Below are 13,250 nucleotides of genomic sequence, written 5' to 3'. Positions count from 1 at the left end.
GCTGGCAGCCCTCACTGCAGGCGGAAGGTATCTGGACTTATGGGGAGGCTTTTGCCCTTTCTGTCATGGTAGAATTGGGGCCAGAGGTACAACCAAGGAATGGGGGCATATAGGACCTAAATAGTGAAGGGCATTGGTGGTAAAATAGCAGATAGCTGGCTGTGAGCAGAAACATTGGAGGGTGCAGGCGTGTGGTTTGATTCCCCAAGAATCTCATTTGGGGTTCTAAACAGGAGGGGAGAGACAGACGGGGGCTGGGGCCCGGCTCGGGCCCCCGGGCGGGGCGGGTGCCGACTGAAGGCGCTGTGTGCGCGTCTGCAGCGGGGGACTCAGCAACCTGCTCTTCCGCTGTTCGCTGCCGGACCACCTGCCGAGCGTCGGCGAGGAGCCGCGGGAGGTGCTGCTGCGGTTGTACGGGGCCATCCTGCAGGTGAGGGGGAAGCGCAGGGGCGCAGGCGAACGGCACACCTCACGAAGAGCCTGTGCGGCGGGGCCTCGGGTGGTGAGACCGGAAGTTCCAGCTGCTATGGAGAAATCAGGCCCTCCTACAGGTCCAGGGCCGCTTACCTCCCGTCCCCACTGATTTGGGCCTCTTTGCTGTGCCATTTTCCTTCAGGGCGTGGATTCCTTGGTCCTAGAAAGCGTGATGTTCGCCATCCTTGCAGAGCGGTCCCTGGGGCCGCAGCTCTATGGAGTCTTCCCAGAGGGCCGCCTGGAACAGTATCTCCCAGTACGAGCTCAGCCCTCTCCCCACATCGCCTTCTTTCCTTGTCCCCTGTCCTCCTCCCCAGTGTCTACCTTCACATCCCAGGTCGGAAAGTCTCCCCAAGGTCTTGGCCTCCCCCAGGTCCCCCAATCCCTTTCCCCTCCTGCCCCAGCCCCTTCACCATCCTGATAGGTTCCTGGGTGCAGAGCCGGCCATTGAAAACCCATGAACTTCGAGAGCCGCTGTTGTCAGCAGCCATTGCCATGAAGATGGCCCAATTCCATGGTATGGAGATGCCTTTCACCAAGGAACCTCATTGGTTGTTTGGGACTATGGAACGGTGAGTCAGGTTTGTAACCCAAACACCTGAACCCCCATAGGTGTGTCCAGCCCTCCAGTTGAGTTGATTAAGTGTCCCTTTGTCTAGCATGGGCTCTTAAGTTTGCTAGCTTCAGAATAAATAGGATAGTGGGCAGTGACTTACCTATTTGTTTGAATTTCAGGTACTTAAAGCAGATCCAAGACCTACCTTCCACTGACCTCCCTCATATGAATCTACTGGAAATGTATAGCCTGAAGGATGAGATGGGCAACCTCAGGTAAAGGCTGGCTGGGTGGTGGAGCATCTCACCATGCACCTGGGATTTACTGGTGGCAGGAATCTGAGCCTAGCCTATGAGAGTAACTTTAATTACTCTAGACCCATGTCCGTCTACCTCTGCAGGAAGTTGCTAGATTCTACTCCATCACCAGTGGTCTTCTGTCACAATGACATACAGGAAGGTAAGAAAAGGCTTTTGATTTGAGAATTCTAATCCAAGCTGGAGAGGCCAGGGGGCCCCATATTGACCTGAACCCCACTCTATTTCCCCAGGAAACATCTTATTGCTCTCAGAGCCAAAAAATGTTGATAGCCTCATGCTGGTTGATTTTGAGTACAGCAGTTATAACTACAGGTAAGGCTGAGAGGGCAGCCTCTTACAGATCTGTTCCAACAAGATGATGGAAAAACAAGCTGGACTTTATCTCTCCATTCCAGCTGCTGGGGCATCTGGGGATTGAACTTCCACCTTTTTTCCCCAGGGGCTTTGACATTGGGAACCATTTTTGTGAGTGGGTTTATGATTATACTCATGAGGAATGGCCTTTCTACAAAGCACAGCTCACAGACTACCCAACTCGAGAACAGCAGGTATGTGGACCAAAGGCTGGGAAATGGCTCCAGCATCCCAGAAAGGGTGTTGACTGGGAGGGAAGTACCCCCAGTGGACTCCCTAGTTCCTGACTCCTGTCCATTGTTTTCAGCTTCATTTTATTCGCCATTACCTGTCTGAGGTAATGAAAGGTGAGACTCTTTCTCCAGTGGAGCAGAAAAAACTAGAAGAAGATTTGCTGATAGAGGTCAACCGGTAAGGAAAGAGAGGCAGGTTGGGAGTCTGGAAGGGGCAGAGGAAAGGTGGGGGAGGGGGTCACAAGGGGCTAGTACAGAGTGGGCTTATGATTATGAAATCTGAGCTAGCCAGCCAGCCTTAGCTGGTGGGAAGGGACAGTTTCAAAGTGGGGAGTTAGGACTGCATAGGTATTAGGAAAATAGGGGAGAAATTAGAGCTTTGAGGACTGGCTGGCCCAGGGGAAGGGATGAGGCAGAGCCTAAGTGATCTTGAACACAGGTATCTTCCATGCCCCTCCCTTGCCCAGGTATGCTTTGGCTTCTCATTTCTTCTGGGGTCTGTGGTCCATCCTCCAGGCATCCATGTCCACTATAGAATTTGGATACTTGGTAAGCGTCAAGGGAGTGGGCGCGTTAATGAGAGCTGGGGAGCAACAATAGCTATATGTTATCCAGGAAACTGGGCAAACCAAGGCATGTGTGTAGCATGCAGGTTCCAAGCCTTCTCACCCTGGCCGGGCCGGCCTCCTTCCCTAGGAGTACGCCCAGTCTCGGTTCCAGTTCTACTTCCAGCAGAAAGGGCAGCTGGCCAGCTTCCACTCATCGTCCTGACCATCCAACTTCATTCCTCAACTTTCTTCTTGGAGCCTCCAGGGCAGGACCTTGGAGGGAAAGACAAAGGGCAGGAGGCCCTGGGGACTGGACTTGTGTCCTCAAATGAGACTGATTGAGAAGGCTGACCTCTCCCCCAGATTGTATAGTTGCCCAAAGTGGGCGCCTTTGGACTGTATACCTTAATAAATGAGCTGTTCCTTCACAGCTGTCTTGTTTGTGCTTTGGAAACAGAAATAACCGACGGGAACACACAGATGAATGGATGTTCAATGTTCTGGGCTTAAAAATGGTTGTGGGCCCGTTCTGCCCATTGGGGGGAATCTCTGTCCCTCGGGTCTCCCCTGGCTCCAAGTAACAAGTACTAGGAAGACTTGGAGGGTGGCCTAGAGACCGACAGAGGGCGGCCTAGAGACCTACGGAGGGCCCTGGGATGCGGCTGCCCTCCCAGCCACCAGGATCCAGGAGCAGACTAGGCTGCATGGCTGACTCCACCATGACCTTTTCCCTACATTTGGCTATTTTTAGCTATAATGCCACCATCCTCACGTGAGCCCCTTTGCCCCACCGTCACCCCGGCCCCTGGACCTTCGAGCAACCTTCAGCTTGCTTGTGGAAACCCTGCCCCTTTCCCCATTCCCACCGCAGGGGGCGGCGGTCTGGCGTGCGCCCCGCCGGGCCTCTGTCTTGTTTTCTCCACCCCAATTTAGGAGTGGGTGTCAGGTTCTCAGCCAGGGTGGGGCCAGGCCGGCCAGGCCTGAAGGACGCGGGGACACAGGCCGAGTAGCCAGCTCGGACGCCGGCGGGAGCAAGCTGAGCCTAGCGGTGGGAGCGGGACCCTGCGGTGCCCAGAGCCCCGCTCCACGCCCGGCCCTCCCCGCCCAGGAGGCCGCTGCTTCCGGGGCGCTGCCCCCCTCGAGGCCGCCCTTCGCTGCCCGTGTCGACGCCCGGCTCTGAAGGTTCCCTACCCCTTTCCAGTCCCGCTCCATTGTGGCTAGAGCTGTCCGGAACGCCGCCGCGAGGGTTCGGCGACGGCGGTTGGCCGGGCTTGTAGGCCGGGCAGAGGGCGGAGGCGCGGCCCGCGCCGGAGCCCGGAGCCCGGAGCGCCGCTAGGGAAGCTGGGGCCGGGGAAGGGGCGGTGGGCCCGGGGGCGGGGCCTCGGCGCTGGGAGGCCCGGGCGGGGCCGGCCTGAGCGCGCCGCACACCCTTCCGCCCACCCCCCTTCCCGGCTTCCAGGTGCCGACCAACCCCCGGGATGGCGGAAGCACACCAGGCCGTGGCCTTTCAGTTCACTGTGACCCCAGAAGGGGTCGACTTCCGGCTCAGTCGGGAAGCCCTGAAACACATCTACCTGTCTGGGATCAACTCCTGGAAGAAACGCCTGATTCGCATCAAGGTGGGCATAGGTGGTTCTGGATTCTCCAGCAGGTGCACGGCGGGGCTGGATGTCTGCGGTCGCCCCGTGGTCGGTGTCCGCCACCACTGTGGCCAACAGCGCTGCTGGGAACAGACTTCACTAGAGCAGAAGTTTGAGGGGATCAAGGTGTGACGGGACACTAGGGGTGCTGCAGGTGTGGGTGTGTGGAAGGAATGAGAACAGCACAGCAGGCCGCTGCGGCAGACTGGGAAGCCCTTCCTAGGACCTCACCGAAGCCCCATTCCCTTAGCCTTCTGCTCAACAAGGATGCCTGTTTCTGCTCCACAGAATGGCATCCTTAGAGGTGTGTACCCTGGAAGCCCTACCAGCTGGCTGGTCATCGTCATGGCAACAGTGGGTTCCTCCTACTGCAAGGTGGACATCTCCATGGGGCTGGTCTATTGTATCCAGCGATACCTCCCTGAGAGGTAAAAAGCCAGGAGGGCACAAGTGGCAGGAAAGAGGGCTAGGCTAGTTCCCAAGACCATTCCTGAGCTAGTCAAATTCAAGACAGCAGTTCATAATGGCCCCAGGGGCAACCTTCCCCCAGAACCACCATATCAGCTGGTATTTGATACATTCAGACCTGAGTGTGCCCAGAGAGGTTCTTGCCCCTTTGTGTCTCTCACAAGACTGTTCATAGCCAATGATTCAGAATTCTCCTAATATTGCTGTGAGTGGATCCCCGGCAGTCCTCTCCCCTTCTCTCATAGGTGTAGCCATTATGAGACCCCACAGTCTCGGGCACTTCTCAGCATGGCCATCTTCTCCACGGGGGTCTGGATAACAGGCATCTTCCTATTCCGACAAACTCTGAAGCTGCTGCTTTCTTACCACGGGTGGATGTTTGAGATGCACGGCAAGACCAGTCATGCCACCAAGATCTGGGCTGTGAGCAGAAACATTGGAGGGTGCAGGCGTGTGGTTTGATACCCCAAGAATCTCATTTGGGGTTCTAAACAGGAGGGGAGAGACAGACTGGGCACTGGTGCTTCATGTGTGGGTTTATTCTGAAGGGGAATGGGGTGCTTCTAAAGGTGTCAGTCATTTGCTGATTTGTGCCTCCTGCCTCCCACGCCAATGCTGCGCCCTGTACTTCTAGATCTGTGTCCGCCTTCTGTCCAGCCGTCGGCCCATGCTCTACAGCTTCCAGACATCTCTGCCAAAACTTCCTGTGCCCTGTGTGTCAGCCACAGTTCAGCGGGTAAGGGCCTGGGTACTAGTGGGCATGGGAGCCTGGGTTCAGAGGCTAGTTCAAACATAAAAGACTGTTTCCTGTAAATAGTTGGCTTGAGAGTAATGGGGCCTGAGTGAGGAGACAGAGATGGGAAGAGGGTTAAGATAGCCATTGATATCTGATCTTGTGGTAATGACAGTACTTGGAGTCTGTGCGGCCATTATTGGAGGATGAGGAATATTACCGTATGGAAACACTGGCCAAAGAATTCCAGGAAAAGACTGCCCCCAGGCTGCAGAAATACTTGGTATTCAAGTCATGGTGGGCAACTAACTATGTAAGTTTGCCCTCCTGGCCTTGTCCTTACTCACATGTCCTGACCGCCACCTCCCCAGCTTTAATCTCCTGCCCACCCACAGGTGAGTGACTGGTGGGAAGAGTATATCTACCTCCGAGGCAGAAGCCCCCTCATGGTGAATAGCAACTATTATGTCATGGTAAGAACCAAAGCCAGCTTACACAGGCCTCCTGTGTGTGCTTGGCTCTTTCCCTGGCTCTGGGGCAAGGATGTGGAGGACAGTCCAGAGGTCTTGTGGATGCTTCCATGGGGAAGAAGGGGTTATGGAGTGAGGCTTGGGGGATCCTCATCAGGGAGTATTAGAGAATGGCTGAATCTCTCTCAGGCTTGCTTGTCAGACTCCACCATTTCCTGCCTTTATTCCCACCTCCTTGGCTTCCCAGTCACAAGTTCCCAGCTGTTTTGACACCATTTCTAGGGAATTTCTTCAAATATGTCTTGCTTTTGTCCCTGTGTGGGGCCAGACCACAAGATGAATACTATGCTTCAGATGAATACCATGCTTCTCTTAGCGCTCAGGACGTCACTGTGTGCCTGCCCCATGCCACTGGCCCTTCTGACTGTACACCACCTGCTGGTCTCTCTGCTGCCCTACACCCAGTCTTTACCACTGTCAAAAACACACTACTAGCCGGGCGCTGGTAGCTCACACCTAGAATCCTAGCTACTCAGGAGGCTGAGATCTGAGCCAGCCTGGGCAGGAAGGTCCTGAGACTCTTTTTTTTTTTTTTTTTAAGTTTCACTTAGTTTATTTAAGCACTTCAAATGCCATCCATACCAATAACTAACTCCTAGGCCTAATTCTACTAAGCGTGCCCCACACCCAGGGGAGCTCACATGTCACGTCACTTGGTCTGGAGGTCAAGGGGAGTCCACCAAGGGTGTCCTCCGGGCCGCTCTGAGTTCCTGAGGGAGAAGCGGCTGCCTTGCCGGAGCAGGCTCCAGGGCAGGGTTGGTCCCACATGGCGTTACCTCGCTCACCTCACTTGGGGAGGTCATCTCCCATGAGACTCTTATCTCCAATAAACCACTCAGAAAACCAGAAGTGGCACTATGGCTCAAGTGGTAGAGCGCTAGCCTTGAGCTGAAGAACCGAGGGATAGTGTCCAGGCCCAGAGTTCAAGCCCCACGACTGACAAACAACAACAACCCCACTACTAGCCTGTGAGGATTCCTTCTAGAAGTATGTACACAGCCTTCCAAAGGTTTCAAGCTGTTTATTAGTGCCAGAACTTTCTTTGGATCAAAATAAGAAAAACATGTACAAGTAAAATAAGTATAAAGAAAGAAAGCAACTCTGATCTAAGTTGGAGCAGACTTGTAGAATGTTAGTTATACATTTCTGGAAGTTGCCCTGACAGCATATGGGATGGGCTGGAAGGAGGAAGTGATACCTTCCACCCTTGAATAAGTTGGTCCTCTTGTCAGTGAGACCTAGGTGACATGCAGACAGAGGTGTGAGCCCTGCAGGATCTGCTTTGTCTATAGGACCTTGTGCTTGTCAAGAACACAGAGGTGCAGGCAGCCCGCCTAGGAAATGTCGTCCATGCCATGATCATGTATCGTCGCAAACTGGACCGTGAAGAGATCAAGCCTGTGAGTTGCATCAGGGTTGAAGGTGGGATGGTGAGGGGAGGCCTGAGTGAGCCATGATGGACCTTTCTCCCAGGTGATGGCCTTGGGTATTGTGCCCATGTGCTCCTATCAGATGGAGAGGATGTTCAACACTACTCGCATCCCCGGCAATGAGACAGGTACCAGGCCACAGCCAGGCACCCGGCAGGAACAAGTCCTACCCTCCCAGCTGTGGTCCTACCATGACTAGGTGCCCAATTACCTACTTATTACTAAGCATTCCTGTGTCTTGGGGTCATGGATATGTACGAAGTAGTCAGTTTGTGGCCGATACTAGGCATTATTTACAGGCATGGTACTAGATCCCAGGGTGCCCAGAACAGAGCCTCTCCCCTCCAGAGCCTCCCTAAACATGGGAAGATAGTTGTGTAAATAAAGAGTAATGAGAGTCTGGGTATTAATGGCTCACACCTAGAATCCTAGCTACTCAGGCTAGGACTGTGGATCAGAACAGCTCAGACAGTAAAATTCAAGAGACTCTTATCTCTAGCCAGCAAAAAGCCAGAAGTAGAGGCAAGTGATTGAATACCAGCTGTGAACATAAAAACCAAGTGAGCGCTTAAGGCCTTGAGTTCAAGCTCCAGTATTGGCACATGCGCACACAAGCACACAGTGAGAGGAGCACTGCTGGGTTAGTGTAGCTCAGAGGAAGCACAGTCACCTTAAACAGAGCTTGCAGAAGGGAAAAGGTTTGCCTGGGGGTTATGGAGTCAGCAACTTTCTCTGTTTCTGGACCTGCTGCCTCAGGCAGTTTATGGGAATTACTAGCACTTTGATTGTCGTAAGAGGTAGTAGAGGGACATAGCACAAGCCCTGCTTAGCACACAGAGATCTGCTCCTGAGGGATAGAAGGCCCAGGGCAGCGGCAGGTCAAGTATCATCTGACCTGCCAATTGCTACGCAGTGTGAAGGAGGTGGCCCCTTTCCAGGGCTGGGTCAGGGAGGGAGGTGCTCTTCTCTCTGAGGCCAGGCCTCAGCCTGTCCACTGGCCTCTGTCACAGATGTGCTGCAGCACCTCGCAGAGAGCAGGCATGTGGCTGTCTACCACAAGGGCCGCTTCTTCAAGGTCTGGCTCTATGAGGGATCCCGCCTGCTCAAGCCTCGGGACCTGGAGATGCAGTTCCAAAGGATCCTAGATGACCCCTCCCCACCTCAGCCTGGGGAAGAGAGGCTGGCAGCCCTCACTGCAGGCGGAAGGTATCTGGACTTATGGGGAGGCTTTTGCCCTTTCTGTCATGGTAGAATTGGGGCCAGAGGTACAACCAAGGAATGGGGGCATATAGGACCTAAATAGTGAAGGGCATTGGTGGTAAAATAGCAGATAGCTGGCATATCCACCCTTAATATATGTTGCATGGAAGGTGGGACATGTTCCAGGACACGTAGGCACCCCGACCTCACCCATTTCCAGGCCCCGCCAGGTCCTGGGAAGTGCCCTGAACCAAAGTGCACACTGGCTCCACTGCTCACCTGCCCTTGTGCTCCCAGGGTGGAGTGGGCACAGGCACGCCAGGCCTTCTTCAGCTCTGGCAAGAACAAGGCTGCTCTGGAAACCATCGAGCGTGCTGCTTTCTTTGTGTCTCTGGATGAAGAGTCCCACTGCTACAACCCTGATGATGAGGCCAGCCTCAGCCTCTACGGCAAGGCGCTGCTGCACGGCAACTGCTACAACAGGCATGTGCGAGGCTCTGGGCAGAGGGCAGGGGGCAGGGGTTGACTGGAGGGCGGGGGTGGGATGGGAGGTGGGGTTAACACTAGAAGTTATGACTAGGCTTAGAGGATCAACAGAAAAGGAACACCGCTATCAGCTAGGTAGTGGCATGGTTAAGTTAGTGATTATAGTCAGGGTTAGAGCTGAAAGTTAGAAATCAAGGTTGTTGGGGCTGGGAAGGTGGCTCAGTGCTAGAGCGCTTGCCTTGCATGCCTGAGGCCCTGGGTTCGATTCCTCAGTACCACATAAGAAAAAAGCCAGAAGTGGCGCTGTGGCTCAAGTGGTAGAGCGCTAGCCTTGAGCTGAAGAGCTGAGGGACAGCGCCCAGGCCCAGAGTTCAGGCCCCACAACTGGACCCACCCCCCCAAAAAAAAGAAATCAAGGTTGTTTCAGTTAAGTTTGGAGTTAGGATGATGGTTAGAATTGAGAGCAAAGTGGTATTACTTCTTAACATTAGGATTGTAGGTTAAGGGTCCTGTGTATGCCCCACCTGGGTCATCCATGCATCTACTCCTCCTGCAGATGGTTCGACAAGTCTTTCACTCTTATTTCCTTCAAGAATGGTCTGTTGGGGCTCAACACAGAACACGCGTGGGCAGATGCCCCCATCATTGGGCACCTCTGGGAGGTAACAGGCCTGGAGAGGGGGCCAGCAGGACAGACATTAGTGATGAGCTTTGTTTCCTATCTTAGCTTTCTCCCTTCAGTTTGTCCTAGGCACTGACACCTTTCACCTGGGCTACACAGAGACTGGACACTGCCTTGGCAACCCGAACCCTCAGCTTATTCTTCCTCAGCGGCTGCAGTGGGACCTTCCTGAACAGGTGTGCAAGCCAGGCAGGGGCAGGGGCAAGAGTGATCAGTTCGGGTTACCCACATACACTCCTGCCCTCACCACTTGGACCCCCCTCCTCCAGGGATGGGACAGAAGCTTAAAAAATGTGGGGTCTGCCGGGTGCCGGTGGCACATGCCTGTAAACCTAGCTACTCAGGAGGCTGAGATCTGAGGATCATGGTTCAAAGCCAGCCCAGGAAGGAAAGTCTGTGAGACTATCTCCAGTAAACCACTAGCAAACTGGAAGTGGCGCTGTGGCTCAAGTGGTAGAGCACTTGCCTTGAGCTGAATTGCTGAGGGACAGTGTCCAAGCCCAGAGTTCAAGCCCTAGGACCAACAATAACAAAAAAAAAAGAAATGTGGGGTCCAGACTTTTCACAAAGAAAGCAGAAAGTTCAGGGCTGTCTGTACTGGGGAAAGGCTGAGGTGCACAGCTCACATCCATGGCTCTTGTTGTAACGCCCAGCGATGCGTCCGCTTTACCTACACTCATTCTGCCTTCACGATGAGTCCTCTCCGGTCCTCTTCTGAAGACATTAGCTTCTGCCTTTTACTTCACACCTCCTCAATGCAACCTAGAGGCCTGCTTGGAGAGCATTGTCCCAACTTGACCCTTTCCATATCTCTGCAGTGCCAAGCTGCCATCGAGAGTTCCTACCAGGTGGCTAAGGCTCTGGCAGACGATGTGGAGTTGTACTGCTTCCAGTTCTTGCCTTTTGGCAAAGGCCTCATCAAGAAGTGTCGTACCAGCCCTGATGCCTTTGTGCAAATTGCCTTACAGCTGGCTCACTTCCGGGTAGGAGCCCTTTTGGGCTGCTGAGTGGGCAGGGCAGCTCGGGGTCCACCTGCCAGATTCACCCCTCTCTGTACCCCAGGACAAGGGCAAATTCTGCTTGACCTATGAGGCCTCAATGACCAGAATGTTCCGCGAGGGACGGACAGAAACTGTGCGTTCCTGTACCAGTGAGTCCACAGCCTTTGTGCAGGCCATGGTGAATGGCTCCCACATGGTGAGCTCTGACCCACTGCTCTTCACTTTCCTATGCATTGAGGCACCGGCCATTCTTCATCCTTCTGCATTTATACCCCAGAAAGAAGATCTCCGAGATCTCTTCCGGAAAGCTTCTGAGAAGCACCAGAACATGTACCGCTTGGCTATGACGGGGGCTGGGATAGACAGGCACCTCTTCTGCCTTTACGTAGTCTCCAAGTACCTGAGCGTCAGCTCTCCTTTCCTGGCTGAGGTCAGTGTTGTTGCTGGCTATGGCCTTTAGACCCAGGAGCTCAGCCTTCTTGAGATAGTGCTTTGTGTGGCCAGTTCCTACTGTAGCCCTGGAAGTCAGTGGAAGCCTTCTCACCTCACAGCCCACCAGGCCTGCAGTCCTGGGACTAAGGGCTGTTCCTGCATGTTCTCTTCATGAAGTCACTGCTTTCATGCTGTCAGGTGGTCCTGGTGCTGGTGAGAAGGGTGGAGGCAAGGCAGTGCAGAGGGTTGCATGGGAGATCTGATGGGCCCTAATGGGCCGGGGAAGGTTTCCTTTACAGGCTGTGGGGTGCAGGGAACAGTAGCCCAGGCATCTCCTCATGCACGTCCATCCCTATATCCTCACCAGGACAGTGTCCTTCTCAGAGCAGGTCTTTAGTACCATTTAAACAGGTGCATGCTGAGTGCCTAATGTCTGACAGACTTTGGACTCCCTGTTACAGGTGCTTTCAGAACCCTGGCGCCTCTCCACCAGCCAGATCCCTCAGTCCCAGATTCGTATGTTTGATCCAGACCAGTACCCCAATCACGTGGGTGCCGGAGGTGGCTTTGGCCCTGTGAGTATCCCTGAAAGGTGATGGTGAGAAATATTTGGGCCCTAGAGATTCAGTGCAGCGTGTGTGTGTGTGTGTGTGTGTGTGTGTGTACACACGTGTATGTATGCACACGTGTGTACCATGACCAGACCAGACGGGACAGGAGCACCTTGTGTGGGAGGAACCCTGAATGAAAACAGAGTGGTAGCTGTCAGCACAGGTAGACAGGTTCTAGGGCCCACCAATGTCATGTGGCTCTGTCTTCTCTGCAGAGGACAGCGCTCTATATTGGGTCCTTCTGCAATATGTCAAGTTGAGGAATCCAGCTCCTCACCTAGACATTCAGATAGTTTGGTTTGTCAGAAGACTAGAGATCCTCCTGGAACAAGGGGGCAGTATAGAGTATGAGCCCCCTAGATCTTAGCACAAGGAGCCCTGTTTCCTGGGGTGGGAGGTAAGGTCCTGACATCAAGAATGCAGTCTCCAGGGTTGAGGCCATCTCCTGCAAATCTTAGGGAAGACCAGGCACATCAGCTTTCATGTCCTCTCACTCACCTTTTGTTTTCAGGTGGCAGATGATGGCTATGGTGTCTCCTACATGATTGCAGGAGAAAGCACTATGTTTTTCCATGTCTCTAGCAAGTTCTCAAGTTCAGAGACGGTGAGTCTTCCCTGCTACGTGGCCTGAGGAGAGGGGCCACATGGGGCAACCCAAAAGCCTACTCTGTTCATGGGAATGGGTGGGATTTGACCTGAAAGTGTGTCTGAGCTCCCAGTTCCTACAGAATGCCCAGCGCTTTGGGAACCACATCCGACAAGCCCTGCTGGACATTGCTGATCTTTTTCAAGTTCCCAAGACTGACAGCTGAGGGATGGAAAAATGCCAGCTGCCCTTTCATCCCTCACACGGTGGAGGAAGGGGCCTGTGGTCTGTGTGCAAGCATAATGCGTGGCCATGCATGGGTGCCCAGTTCCAAGGACTGTTCTGTCAGCAGGTGCCCCTCGGCAAATGCTGCTCCCTGAGGGCCCAGATGGAGGTGGGTTGGAATAAGGAGGGAATTTTGATTTTTTTCTTGGTAGATATTAATAAAGATAAGGCTGTGTAAGTCACTCAGCCCTTAGGTGCCTGTGTTTTGTTTGGGAACTAGAAGTCCCTCCCTTTTCCCTAGCTTAGGCTGGAAAGGTGACAGAGGAAGGGTTGGCGCTTAGAGACTGTTCATGGGGACTTTGTGACATGCTATGGAATGTGTGTCTCTGTCTGCTAAATAACACAGACTCTGAACTTGTCCACACACTCATGTGCACTTGGAATAAACTCTTGCTTCAGAACCTTCACTTCTTCTGTGGGACTTCTTGTGTTTGTCTACCTGAGGGTGGGATGCACCTGCATTCTCCATGCATGAACATGCCTCTGTACCCCTCTAAGCAAGAGTACATCCCTAGAGGGTTCTTTGTTATCCCCTAGGCTTGAGGTCTGGCTGCCAGGTTGTCATGTCCGTGAGGGCATAAAGGGTCCCCTGGGACAACTCGCTCCTCTCAAGTAGGCTTTTCTGTTAAACTAACATTAGGAGTAAATCAAAAGTGATTTTTATGGGCTGGGAAGGTGGCT

At 53.7% G+C, this 13,250-nt stretch overlaps 2 protein-coding genes across 3 annotated transcripts in view; both read left to right on the top strand.

Moving 5' to 3' along the window:
* The window catches only part of Chkb (choline kinase beta), a 3,103-nt gene extending 240 nt beyond the window's left edge, over nucleotides 1-2,863 (top strand). The window contains exons 2-11 of the mRNA XM_013025730.1: nucleotides 301-430; nucleotides 617-730; nucleotides 913-1,046; nucleotides 1,210-1,305; nucleotides 1,431-1,489; nucleotides 1,581-1,662; nucleotides 1,790-1,898; nucleotides 2,012-2,115; nucleotides 2,405-2,486; nucleotides 2,634-2,863. Of these exons, the coding sequence (XP_012881184.1) occupies nucleotides 301-430; nucleotides 617-730; nucleotides 913-1,046; nucleotides 1,210-1,305; nucleotides 1,431-1,489; nucleotides 1,581-1,662; nucleotides 1,790-1,898; nucleotides 2,012-2,115; nucleotides 2,405-2,486; nucleotides 2,634-2,708 (985 nt within the window). The 3' untranslated portion in view covers nucleotides 2,709-2,863. The remainder of the gene's footprint in view (nucleotides 1-300; nucleotides 431-616; nucleotides 731-912; nucleotides 1,047-1,209; nucleotides 1,306-1,430; nucleotides 1,490-1,580; nucleotides 1,663-1,789; nucleotides 1,899-2,011; nucleotides 2,116-2,404; nucleotides 2,487-2,633) is intronic.
* Nucleotides 2,864-3,430: 567 nt separating this feature from the next.
* Cpt1b (carnitine palmitoyltransferase 1B (muscle)) lies at nucleotides 3,431-12,976 on the top strand. Of its 2 annotated transcripts, XM_013025781.1 has the most exons (19): nucleotides 3,431-3,667; nucleotides 3,945-4,104; nucleotides 4,414-4,553; nucleotides 4,839-5,016; nucleotides 5,228-5,329; nucleotides 5,502-5,639; nucleotides 5,722-5,799; nucleotides 7,149-7,256; nucleotides 7,330-7,414; nucleotides 8,297-8,492; nucleotides 8,784-8,969; nucleotides 9,529-9,634; nucleotides 9,714-9,830; nucleotides 10,473-10,637; nucleotides 10,717-10,851; nucleotides 10,933-11,085; nucleotides 11,549-11,662; nucleotides 12,210-12,302; nucleotides 12,427-12,976. In XM_013025781.1, exons 2-19 carry the CDS (start codon nucleotides 3,964-3,966, stop codon nucleotides 12,508-12,510), a joined length of 2,319 nt encoding a protein of 772 aa, XP_012881235.1. In that variant the 5' UTR covers nucleotides 3,431-3,667; nucleotides 3,945-3,963; the 3' UTR covers nucleotides 12,511-12,976. The 2 variants fall into 2 exon arrangements, with proteins under 2 accessions (XP_012881235.1, XP_012881234.1); XM_013025780.1 differs by lacking the exon at nucleotides 3,431-3,667 and having other exon boundaries at nucleotides 3,819-4,104.
* The last annotated feature ends 274 nt before the right edge of the window (nucleotides 12,977-13,250 follow it).

This window comes from Dipodomys ordii, unplaced genomic scaffold, assembly GCF_000151885.1.
Source record: "Dipodomys ordii isolate 6190 unplaced genomic scaffold, Dord_2.0 Scaffold87, whole genome shotgun sequence".
Taxonomy (NCBI): domain Eukaryota; kingdom Metazoa; phylum Chordata; class Mammalia; order Rodentia; family Heteromyidae; genus Dipodomys; species Dipodomys ordii.
The sequence above is the reverse complement of the archived record's forward strand: the minus strand, read 5'-3'. Positions and strand labels throughout refer to the sequence as shown.

Excerpts from the sequence above, each read along its gene's own strand:
- Cpt1b (XM_013025781.1), top strand. The coding sequence starts at position 3,964 with ATGGCGGAAGCACACCAGGCCGTGGCCTTTCAGTTCACTGTGACCCCA. Across the intron at positions 8,970-9,528 it reads CACGGCAACTGCTACAACAG|ATGGTTCGACAAGTCTTTCA; the intron begins GCATGTGCGAGG and ends CTCCTCCTGCAG. Across the intron at positions 10,852-10,932 it reads TGGTGAATGGCTCCCACATG|AAAGAAGATCTCCGAGATCT; the intron begins GTGAGCTCTGAC and ends TTTATACCCCAG.